Source organism: Taudactylus pleione, unplaced genomic scaffold (assembly GCF_031769625.1).
Source record: "Taudactylus pleione unplaced genomic scaffold, aTauple2 ptg000762l, whole genome shotgun sequence".
NCBI lineage: Eukaryota > Metazoa > Chordata > Amphibia > Anura > Myobatrachidae > Taudactylus > Taudactylus pleione.
The window spans coordinates 4,043,581-4,056,692 of NW_028285164.1; the positions used below are offsets into that span (position 1 = coordinate 4,043,581).

At 49.4% G+C, this 13,112-nt stretch overlaps 1 protein-coding gene across 1 annotated transcript in view; it reads right to left on the bottom strand.

The window, feature by feature from the left end:
- The window catches only part of LOC148476928 (uncharacterized), a 116,260-nt gene that overhangs the window by 60,737 nt on the left and 42,411 nt on the right, over positions 1-13,112 (bottom strand). The window contains exons 9-10 of the mRNA XM_088457442.1: positions 3,013-3,306; positions 2,396-2,695 (exon numbers count right to left, since the gene is read on the bottom strand). Of these exons, the coding sequence (XP_088313568.1) occupies positions 2,396-2,695; positions 3,013-3,306 (594 nt within the window). The remainder of the gene's footprint in view (positions 1-2,395; positions 2,696-3,012; positions 3,307-13,112) is intronic.

Here is a 13,112-nt window from a genome sequence, read left to right on the forward strand (position 1 = left end):
GCTGAGTATAGCACACTACTTGGAACTGATGACTGCCTCTGCTGAGTATAGCACACAGCCAGGAACTGATGACTGCCTCTGCTGAGTATAGCACACAGCCAGGAACTGATGACTGCCTCTGCTGAGTATAGCACACAGCTGGGAAATGATGACTGTCTCTGCTGAGTATAGCACACAGCCTGGAACTTATGACTGCCTCTGCTGAGTATAGCACACAGCCTGGAACTGATGACTGCCTCTGCTGAGTATAGCACACAGTCGGAAACTGAAGACTGCCTCTGCTGAGTATAGCACACAGCCGGGAACTGATGACTGCCTATGCTGAGTATAGCACACAGCCGGGAAATGATGACTGTCTCTGCTGAGTATAGCACACAGCCGGAAACTGATGACTGCCTCTGCTGAGTATAGCACACAGCCGGGAAATGATGACTGTCTCTGCTGAGTATACCACACAGCCTGGAACTGATGACTGCCTCTGCTGAGTATAGCGCACAGCCTGGAACTGATGACTGCCTCTGCTGAGTATAGTGCACAACCAGGAACTGATGACTGCCTCTGCTGAGTATAGTGCACAGCCGGGAACTGATGACTGCCTCTGCTGAGTATAGCACACTGCCTGGAACTGATGACTGCCTCTGCTGAGTATAGCACACAGCCGGGAACTGATGACTGCCTCTGCTGAGTATAGCACACAGCCTGGAACTGATGACTGCCTCTGCTGAGTATAGCACACAGCCTGGAACTGATGACTGCCTCTGCTGAGTATAGCACACAGTCGGAAACTGATGACTGCCTCTGCTGAGTATAGCACACAGCATGGAACTGATGACTGCCTTTGGTGAGTATAGCACACAGCTAGGAACTGATGACTGCCTCTGCTGAGTATAGCACACAGCCTGGAACTGATGACTGCCTCTGCTGAGTATAGCACACAGCCGGAAACTGATGACTGCCTCCGCTGAGTATAGCACACAGCCGGGAAATGATGACTGTCTCTGCTGAGTATAGCACACAGCCGGAAACTGATGACTGCCTCTGCTGAGTATAGCACACAACCGGGAACTCTTGACAGCAATTGCCAAGATTAGTGCACAGCCTGGAACTGAACTGGAACAGATGCACGGGTACACTGAGCCAGGAGCAAGGAAGCAGGTCTCATGGAAAGATGTTGTTCTAGGTTCATTGCCAATCCAGACTTAAATAGGCCACTCTTGTCACCCATAGGTTAAACAGGTTAGCAAGTACTGGAACCCTGTTGGCAGGATTCAGTCAGGTGATAGTAGTCAAGATGGCAGCAGGAGAAGACTCCAGGATGGATGCTAACCACCCTGCTGGTTGGCAGGCTTGGAACTCAGGGATGCTTCTGGCAGCCAATAGGGACCTGTATAGCTGTAGGACGGCACCGTCAAAACTGGTAATGGAGCCCTGAACTCCGAAGTGTTACACTGGAGATGCATAATTCAGGGTGAGGGATCTCTGGAGGGACTTAACCCTTAAACAGAATTATCTAGGACTATATAAATCCAAACGAGGAATCTCTTATAACCTGTGTTTCAGGATTATGGGCCTTTACATTTTTCACACCTAAACTCGCAACATGAAAATTAATATTTTCATGCAAATTTAGTAAGAATCTCTTACACTATCAATCTGCTTCCTGCTTCCAGTTCTCTGCACCTAATGCACATGCACGGCCCCCTCTCCAGTAATATTTGTGAAGTACTAACCCATAGGCTACTATTGCCTAACACCATTTTCAAATGGTGTATGTAGCCGGGGCCAAGATCTGGAATGCTTTGCATTCTGGAGCTTGGTAAATCCAACTGCATATCAGCATGGATCTGTTTTACGGTCTAAAGTCGTTCCCTCATGTTAAATCCCAGGGATCCTTAATATTTGCAGGTATCCCCACAAAAACAGCCAATATCCCACAAATATTGTTTAATAAATATGCCCCTATGAATCTCGTGTGATGTATAATTCAGGGTGATCAGTCTCAGGACACATGTAATTGTGGAGATGTATATTTCAGGGTATGCACTATCCGGCAGGTATACTGTATAATTCAGTCACAGTCACTTTGGTATGTAGAAGAATGTAGTCAGCAAATGACTGTTCACTGGCCTCCAGCATAGTTATATTCTATAGTGTGAGTGATGTAGCTCTGAGACTAAACTGTTGTATAGGGGTAGATTCAATTAGCCATGAGTTGTGTTGCAAGGTCTGTTCTCCAGGGCAAAGTGCAATCAAGACACACAATCAACCCAGCAGCAGCAGAAATGAGTGTTAGCTGCTGCCTCTGGGCTGCTTGTGGGTTTATTGTGTGTCTCAAATTATATAACTCTGGGCACTTTACCCTGGAGAACAGACCCATAGTGTCAAACAGACTTACTGGAAAAGGAAGGGCTGAATGTCATGGTTGAATACCAATCCTCCAATTCCAAGTCTTTAGTGATCCAGGAGTTGTATCTACTCAGAGCCGTACATACTCTCTTCTTGTCCTGGTCACCCCAGGAGCTCACTGTATCACAAAGGTCTCTCATCTTGTCCTCAGATGTTGGTTTATTATACAGATCATTGTACTGTTCCTGTGTCAGAAGCTCCTGGTCCAGCAGGTCATCTAGGACTGGATCTACCATCATTATACTTCTTATTAGATCTAATCGGTGATTCCTCAAGAAGTCGTCTCCGGCTGTAAGTATTTGAGAAAAATACATAATTCCAATACTTCTTAGATTTTAATAATGAGTCATCTTAATCAGTTTGTAAAGAGGTCTAATGTACTGTATAACGCAGGTGTCCTAAGGTCTAATATACTGTCAAACCGTAACGCAGGTGTCCTAAGGCGAGCTCAGGAGGACAGAAACCTCACGTGGAGCAGAAGCTTTTGCCCTTCTGCTCCACGGGAGGTTTCTGTCCTCCATGAACTCGCCTTACAGTCGCACTCACTGCACTACCAATAAGACGAGGGAATTACAGTATGTGTTTAAGTTAAACAGTGTCACTTACTGTACATGAACAGGCTGCATTTGTCTAACTGTGTCCTGTCCCTCTCCAGATCTCTGACCATGGGGTAGTTGTGGGTCCTCAGGGACAGGTAGAACATGTCTTTGTCAGTGTAATGCCAATCCTTTATCATTCCATAGAGCTGTTGCATCTTCTTCTCAGATGTTGCCCTTGAGGCCAAATCATCGTAGTATACAGGTGTTAGGAGGTTCTGTTCCAGTAGATCGTCTAGGACTGGATCTATATTAGCTATCCCTTCTATCAGTTTTGACCGAAAGATGTCCACAAAATGTATGTCTGTTGAACCAATAAGTCACAATTATAAAGATATACAATGGTTTTTGTATTATCACCTCTCTTATCTCCCACAGTCCTAATATTATACCAAGGGGATTAAGGAGTCTATGTACTAAGCCTTGGAGGGAGATAAAGTGGATGGAGATAAACTACCAACCAATCAGCTCCTAACTGTCACTTTACAGGCTGTGTTTGAAAAATGACAGGAGCCGATTGGTTGGTACTTTATCTCCGTCCACTTTATCTCTCTCCAAGACTTAGGGGGTCTATTTACTAAGACTCTGCGTTAATGCCACTCCTGCTTCACCTGCTACCGTTGCGGTGCAGGAGCTACATAGCGCAGCAGTTACTAAAAATAGACCAGCCGAGTAGGGTGAACGTTAAGTCACCCCCTCGGCGGTAACAGCTGAGACTCCCTTCCCCTACAGCCCTGTGTGTGACTCACCATCTCCGGCCGCCGGAAGCAGCAGCAGCAGTGACTTTTTTTTTTTCAACAAACTTTATTTAAAAATGGCCAACCTGACACAGCTGAAGTCCTGCTTCTCCAGTGAGGAGAAGCAGACACCGGCAGCTACAGGAGGCGGTATCAGCGCCGGAGAAGTCAGCAGACGGTAAGTGACCTCTCCTCTTAGTAATACCTGGGACACTTAGCCCGGCCATAGGTGTTTATGGCAGCGCTAAGTGCCCCAGGTGCAGTGTGATATTGTAGCCTGCACTTAGCGCTGGCAGGCTGCAGGCAGAGGAAATCCCTTTAGTATATAATGGGAAGTGATATGTACAGTGATTTTATCTGCCTTTAGCATTTTTCCCCCTTTTCTCCCCTTAGGAGTCTATGTACTAGAGGGTGTAGTTACTAAGTGTTATTAAAGAACACAGGGGGAGATACAGCTTGGGATGGAATTGTAAAGCTGCACACAGGCTATGGATATGATGTATGCATGGGAAGCAGTCGGGAAGCCGACGGACGGAATGCCGACCGCCGGCTTCCCAACTGTCTAATTTTACCTACGCCGGGAGACTGATGCCCGGCTTCCCGATTGAAGGTAAGCTGGGCGCCGGCCGCGGACAGCTGCGCAGGGGAGGGTTAGGTTAGGGGCTCCTGGGGGGGACTTAGGGGTAGGCACACCCCTTTGAGGGTTAGGTCTAGGCTAGGGGAAGGGGGAGGTTAGGGTTAGGCACTCCCCCAGGAGACTTAGGTTTAGGCAGCAGGGAAGGGGGGTTAGGGTTAGGCACTTAGAGGAGAGTTAGGGTTAGGCACTTGGGGGATGTTAGAGTTAGGCACCCCTAAAGGAGGGTTAGGGTTAAGGGGGGTTAGGTTAGTTTATACTTACCTGTAGCGCAGTCGGGATCTTCACCTCTGCCGGGCTTCCACTGTCGGGAATCATACCAATCCCGTATGCACGCAGACAGCTTTGCAATTCTGTCCTTGTAAATAGGCAGATGTACTGTAGCAGGGAATGTATGACACCCTCTGCTGCATTTGTGATCTCAGCACTGCGACCGAGGTCACAGGTAGGGATAACAGTTGTGACCATTGGTCACAAGGTGGCTGGTGGCACCGGGCCGCCAGCCAGCTAAGCCTCAGCTTACTCAGGCTGGTTGGCTTGCAGACCAGGAAACTGCATCTGTGGATCCAGCTCCTGGCCTTGCCACTCCTGGAAAATGGGGCAGACACTCCCCCATTTCCGGGAATGATGGCTGACCACACAATGGCCCTTATATGCCTCTGGCTGTCAATCAGGGAGAGGCACAGAAGGGGCTGTGTGCCATGCACCGTCTACGTGACCGCGATGTGTCAGTGGCAGTGGTCATGTAGACGGCCTGGTAGTACCCTGGATAGTCAAGATTCAGCAGCTGAGCGTCTTAGCCAAATTGAACTAGCTGGGGAGCCCTCTGACGCGTTTCACCCCTAAAAGCAAGGGGGGCTTTTTCAAAGAGTACTGATCCCTTTCTCCAGCTAGTTCAATTTGGCTAAGACACTCAGCTGCTGAATCTTGACTATCCAGGGTACTGCCAGGCTGTCTACGTGACCACCGCCACTGACACATCGCAGTCGCTCCACTGCGGCTGCTGCCTCACTGTGAGACGCTGTTCCAGCAGAGTACGGGCTGGTGCTGTGCACACTTCCAAGGCTTATGTAGCCTGATTACAGCAGGACGCCCCGAGGACATAGAGCATACCTGTGGCGGAGTGCAGGCTGTTGCCGCTCCATACTTCATAAGCTCTGGCAGCCAGATCACGGCATTACACCGTTAGGATACAGAAGCAATCAGCGGGTGAGCACTGATACAGACTCTGCTTTATTCCAAGTTGCCATTAACCATAGCCCTCACGGGACTTCAATTTATATTATTATTTTGAAGAGGGCAATGTTTGGTTGATCTGCAGGAGTATTAACATCATTAGTATATACTACATATTTTATTGACACTTTCTAACATCTGCGGAGTACACCAAGACACCTAAACTGGATGTGATACTATCACTAAGGAATTGAGAGATATTTCAATTGATCTATTTGCTAATGTGACTTATACGATCTTCCACATCTTCAGTTGGTTGATGCAAGATTTTTAGGGCCAGATGGTTAATTAATTTAATATGCAGTAATTTATTAGTTCTTATGCTATGTATTTTTATGTAATTAAAATTTGTATTTATGTATTTTGATCGAGTCCTCGCTACTTCATAGAAGTTTTTTGATTTTTGTATTTTTTTTGCCATCTCACATATTGTGTTTATTATCCATTAGCGAAGAGATACTATGTAAGTATTTAATTAGACAGTTTTTATAATTCCGATACAGATGTGCCCAGGTTCATTGTGGCTGATCACGCCGTAAACGTGCACGCATTTCGCGCTATGCGCCACTATACACTATGGCGCATCTCCGATCGCGTGAGTACGTCTCCCTTCCATCCAATGGAGACACAAATGTGCGTCTCCAATAGTGGGAGTCCATCTCGCGCCCACGCTTGGCACAATCCGCTGCACTACAGGCAAGGATGTAGCTGGGGTTATCTGTTACTCTCTTTTTAGTAATCAGACATGAAGTGATAACTATGCCTTAGATCTGAAGTAATATATAGGGGCTTATTCTGAGTCAGATGCAGCCAGATATTGAGTATCCGCACAACAGCAAGAGTAAGGCTGTACCACCCACTGTCTTCCATCCACAGCCATAGCCGTCGTAATTAGTGTCAGAGCTTACACCCACCCCGTACTGAATACAAGAGATACGTCTGATACAGGCGTCCTATTTCCATCCACGTGGCTCAGACAATTAGAGGAGTTGGGCTACAGGCCAATAACACTTCCATGACACTCAAACAAAATGGCTGCTGTCATATCCCCTGTCCAGGTACATGTGTATGTTTTGGTGCACATACAGGCCCTGATTCAGAGGTGCATGATATTCAGTCGCAGCTGCATCTTTTTCCACAGCCGCGGCTGCGTCTTTATGATAATGCCGCAGCTGATGGGGTTTTTACTGTGATGCCCACTAGATATGGCACTATACCAATGCAGAGCATATTAAGGCACACTATCCATCCAGTCCATCTGAACATTGGCACAAGGATAAGTGCAACTGCGTCTTTAGATGCAGTCACTGACCGTGACACGCCCGCGACTGGCTAGTCCCCCTTATTACCTCACTGAAATGCCCACTGAAATTGAATGTCTCCGCATTTATTTTTGTTCTGCATCTTAGGGGTAAATTTACTAAGATGGGAGTTCTATTTAAGAAGTGATGTTGCCCATAGCAACCAATCAGATTCTACTTCTCATTTATCTAGCACCTTCTAGAAGATACCTGGAGTCTGATTGGCTGCTATGGGCAGCATCACTTCTTAATAGAACTCCCATCTTAGTAAATTTATCCCTTAGAGCGGTAACATCAGGACACATGTGCAGACTGGAAATATTGTCCGCATGTGTGCTGTATCGACATAGTGCACACCATCAACATAGCGTGCACCTCAGACATAGAGCGCACCTTTGACATAGCGTGCACCTCTGACATAGAGCGCACCATCAACATAGCATGCACCTCTGACATAGAGCGCACCTCTGACATAGCGTGCACCTCTAACATAGCGCGCACCATCAACATAGCGTGCACCTCTGATATAGAGCGCACCTCTGACATAGCGTGCACCTCTGACATAGAGCGCACCTCTGAAATACCACACACCATCAACATAGCGTGCACCTCTGACATAGAGCGCACCTCTGACATAGCGTGCACCTCTGACATAGCGCGCACCTCTGACATAGCGCGCACCTCTGACATAGAGCGCACCTCTGACATAGAGCGCACCTCTGACATAGCGCACACCATCAACATAGCATGCACCTCTGACATAGCGTGCACCTCTGACAAAGCGTGCACCTCTGACATAGCGTGCACCATCAACATAGCGTGCACCTCTGACAAAGAGCGCACCTCTGACATAGCGTGCACCTCTGACATAGAGCACACCTCTGACATAGAGCGCACCTCTGACATAGAGCGCACCTCTGACATAGCGTGCACCTCTGACATAGCGCGCACCATCAACATAGCGTGCACCTCTAACATAGAGCGCACCTCTGACATAGCGTGCACCTCTGACATAGAGCGCACCTCTGACATACCACACACCATCAACATAGCGTGCACCTCTGACATTGAGCGCACCTCTGACATAGAACGCACCTCTGACATAGAGCGCACCTCTGACATAGCGCACACCATCAACATAGCATGCACCTCTGACATAGCGTGCACCTCTGACAAAGCATGCACCTCTGACATAGCGTGCACCATCAACATAGCGTGCACCTCTGACAAAGAGCGCACCTCTGACATAGCGTGCACCTCTGACATAGAGCGCATCTCTGACATAGAGCGCACCTCTGACATAGCGTGCACCTCTGACATAGCGTGCACCTTTGACATAGAGCGCACCTCTGACATAGCGCACACCATCAACATAGCATGCACCTCTGACATAGCATGCACCACTGACATAGCGTACACCTCTGATATAGCGCGCACCATCAACATAGCGTGCACCTCTGACATGGAGCGCACCTCTGACATAGCGTGCACCTCTGACATAGAGGGCACCTCTGACATAGAGCGCACCTCTGACATAGCACACACCATCAACATAGCGTGCACCTCTGACATAGAGCGCACCTCTGACATAGAGCGCACCTCTGACATAGCGTGCACCTCTGACATAGCGTGCACCTCTGACATAGAGCGCACCTCTGACATAGAGCGCACCTCTGACATAGCGCACACCATCAACATAGCATGCACCTCTGACATAGAGTGCATCTCTGACATCTTCTAGAAGATACCTGGAATCTGATTGGTTGCTAAGGGCAACATCACTTCTTAATAGAACTCCCATCTTAGTGAATTTATCCCTTAGAGCGGTAACCATCAGAACGCATGTGCTGACTGGAAATATTGTCCGCTTGTGTGCTGCATCGACATAGCGCACACCATCAACAAAGCGTGCACCTCTGACATAGCGTGCACCTCTGACATAGCATGCACCTCTGACATAGAGCGCACCTCTGACATAGAGCGCACCTCTGACATAGCGTGCACCTCTGACATAACGTGCACCTCTGACATAGAGCGCACCTCTGACAGTGCGCACCTCTGACATAGAGCGCACCAACAACATAGCATGCACCTCTGACATAGCGTGCACCTCTGACAGAGCGCACCTCTGACAGAGCGCACCTCTGACATAGCATGCACCTCTGACATATCATGCACCTCTGACATAGCATGCACCTCTGACATAGAGCGCACCTCTGACATAACACGCACCTCAGACATAGCACGCACCATCAACATAGCGTGCACCTCTGACATAGCGTGCACCTCTGACAGAGCGCACCTATGACCTAGCATGCACCTTTGACATAGAGCGCACCCCTGACACAGCGAGTACCTCTGACATAGTGCGCACCTCTAACATTGCGAGCACCTCTGACATAGCGAGCACCTTTGCCATAGCGCGCACCTCTGACATAGTGCGCACCTCGGACATAGCGCGCACCTCGGACATAGCGCACACCATCAACATAGCGTGCACCTCTGACATAGCGTGCACCTCTGACAAAGCGCACCTCTAACATAGCATGCACCTTTGACATGTAGCGCACCTCTGACATAGCATGCACCTCTGACATAGAGCACACCTCAGACATAGCGAGCACCTCTGACATAGCGAGCACCTCTGACATAGAGCGTACCTCTGACATAGAGCGCACCTCTGACATAGAGCACACCTCGGACATAGCGCGCACCTCTGACATAGCGTGCACCTCTGACATAGCGCGCACCATCAACATAGCGTGTACCTCTGACATAGAGCGCACCTCTGACATAGCGCGCACCTCGGACATAGCGCGCAACTCGGACATAGCGCACGCCATCAACATAGCGTGCACCTCTGACTTAGCATGCACCTTTGACATAGAGCGCACCTCTGACATAGCGAGTACCTCTGACATAGCGTGCACCTCTGACTTAGCGTGCACCTCTGACAGAGCGCACCTCTGACCTAGCATGCACCTTTGACATAGAGCGCACCTCTGACATAGCGAGTACCTCTGACATAGCGAGCACCTCTGACATAGAGCGCACCTCTGACATAGAGCGCACCTCTGACATAGAGCGCACCTCTGACATAGTATGTGTATAACTTTTTTACTGACCATGTACAGGAGATCATGCATTATAGGATACTGTATTTATAAAGTTATAAGCCTTACCGTGGTTGGTAGGCATGGATTTCACTTTCCAGTCCTCTAGTTCCAAGTCATCGATAGCTGAGTAATTGTAAATCTTCAGAGTCTTACAGAATGTGTCCTTGTCATTGGTTGCCCAGTCGCTGACGATATAGAGCGCACCTCTGACATAGAGCGCACCATCAACATAGCGTGCACCTCTGACATAGAGCGCACCTCTGACATAGAGCGCACCTCTGACATAGAGCGCACCATCAACATAGCGTGCACCTGACATAGCGTGCACCTCTGACATAGCGTGCACCATCAACATAGCGTGCACCTCTGACATAGAGCACACCTCTGACATAGAGCGCACCTCTGACATAGAGTGCACCTCTGACATAGCACACACCATCAACATAGCGTGCACCTCTGACATAGAGCGCACCTCTGACATAGCGTGCACCTCTGACATAGCGTGCACCTCTGACATAGAGCACACCTCTGACATAGAGCGCACCTCTGACATAGAGCGCACCTCTGACATAGCGCACACCATCAACATAGCATGCACCTCTGACATAGAGTGCACCTCTGACATCTTCTAGAAGATACCTGGAATCTGATTGGTTGCTATGGGCAACATCACTTCTTAATAGAACTCCCATCTTAGTGAATTTATCCCTTAGAGCGGAAACCATCAGAACGCATGTGCTGACTGGAAATATTGTCCGCTTGTGTGCTGCATCGACATAGCGCACACCATCAACAAAGCGTGCACCTCTGACATAGTGTGCACCTCTGACATAGCATGCACCTCTGACATAGAGCGCACCTCTGACATAGAGCGCACCTCTGACATAGAGCGCACCTCTGACATAGCGTGCACCTCTGACATAACGTGCACCTCTGACATAGAGCGCACCTCTGACATAGAGCGCACCTCTGACAGTGCGCACCTCTGACATAGAGCACACCATCAACAAAGCATGCACCTCTGACATAGCGTGCACCTCTGAAAGAGCGCACCTCTGACATAGCATGCACCTCTGACATAGCGTGCACCTCTGACATAGCATGCACCTCTGACATAGAGCGCACCTCTGACATAGTGCGCACCTCTGACATAGCACGCACCTCGGATATAGCACGCACCATCAACATAGCGTGCACCTCTGACATAGCGTGCACCTCTGACAGAGCGCACCTATGACCTAGCATGCACCTTTGACATAGAGCGCACCCCTGACATAGCGATTACCTCTGACATAGTGCGCACCTCTAACATTGCGAGCACCTCTGACATAGCGAGCACCTTTGACATAGCGCGCACCTCTGACATAGTGCGCACCTCGGACATAGCGCGCACCTCGGACATAGTGCACACCATCAACATAGCGTGCACCTCTGACATAGCGCACCTCTAACATAGCATGCACCTTTGACATAGAGCGCACCTCTGACATAGCATGCACCTCTGACATAGAGCACACCTCTGACATAGCGAGCACCTCTGACATAGAGCGCACCTCTGACATAGAGCGCACCTCTGACATAGCGCGCTCCTCGGACATAGCGCGCACCTCGGACATAGCGTGCACCTCTGACATAGCGCGCACCATCAACATAGCGTGCACCTCTGACATAGAGCGCACCTCTGACATAGCGCGCACCTCGGACATAGCGCGCACCTCGGACATAGCGCACGCCATCAACATAGCGTGCACCTCTGACTTAGCATGCACCTTTGACATAGAGCGCACCTCTGACATAGCGAGTACCTCTGCCATAGCGTGCACCTCTGACTTAGCGTGCACCTCTGACAGAGCGCACCTCTGACCTAGCATGCACCTTTGACATAGAGCGCACCTCTGACATAGCGAGTACCTCTGACATAGTGCGCACCTCTGACATAGCGAGCACCTCTGACATAGAGCGCACCTCTGACATAGAGCGCACCTCTGACATAGTATGTGTATAACTTTTTTACTGACCATGTACAGGAGATCATGCATTATAGGATACTGTATTTATAAAGTTATAAGCCTTACCGCGGTTGGTAGGCATGGATTTCACTTTCCAGTCCTCTAGTTCCAAGTCATCAATAGCTGAGTAATTGTAAATCTTCAGAGTCTTACAGAATGTGTCCTTGTCATTGGTTGCCCAGTCGCTGACGATATAGAGCGCACCTCTGACATAGAGCGCACCATCAACATAGCGTGCACCTCTGACATAGAGCGCATCTCTGACATAGAGCGCACCTCTGACATAGAGCGCACCATCAACATAGCGTGCACCTGACATAGCGTGCACCTCTGACGTAGCGCGCACCATCAACATAGCGTGCACCTCTGACATAGAGCACACCTCTGACATACAGCGCACCTCTGACATAGCGCACACCTCTGACATAGCGCACACCATCAACATAGCGTGCACCTCTGACATAGCGTGCACCTCTGACATAGCGTGCACCTCTGACAGAGCGCACCTCTGACATAGCATGCACCTCTGACATAGCATGCACCTCTGACATAGAGTGCACCTCTGACATAGCGAGCACCTCTGACATAGCGCGCACCTCTGACATAGCGCGCACCTCTGACATAGCGCGCACCTCTGATATAGCACGCACCTCTGACATAGCACGCACCTCTGACATAGCGCACACCATCAACATAGCGTGCACCTCTGACTTAGCATGCACCTCTGACAGAGCGCACCTCTGACCTAGCATGCACCTTTGACATAGAGCGCACCTCTGACATAGCGAGTACCTCTGACATAGTGCGCACCTCTGACATAGAGCGCACCTCTGACATAGAGCACACCTCTGACATAGAGCGCACCTCTGACATAGCGAGCACCTCTGACATAGAGCGTACCTCTGACATAGAGCGCACCTCTGACAGAGCGCACCTCTGACATAGAGCGCACCTTTGACATAGAGCGCACCTCTGACATAGCGAGTACCTCTGACATTGTGCGCACCTCTGACATAGCGAGTACCTCTGACATAGTGCGCACCTCTGACATAGTATGTTTATAACTTTTTTACTGAC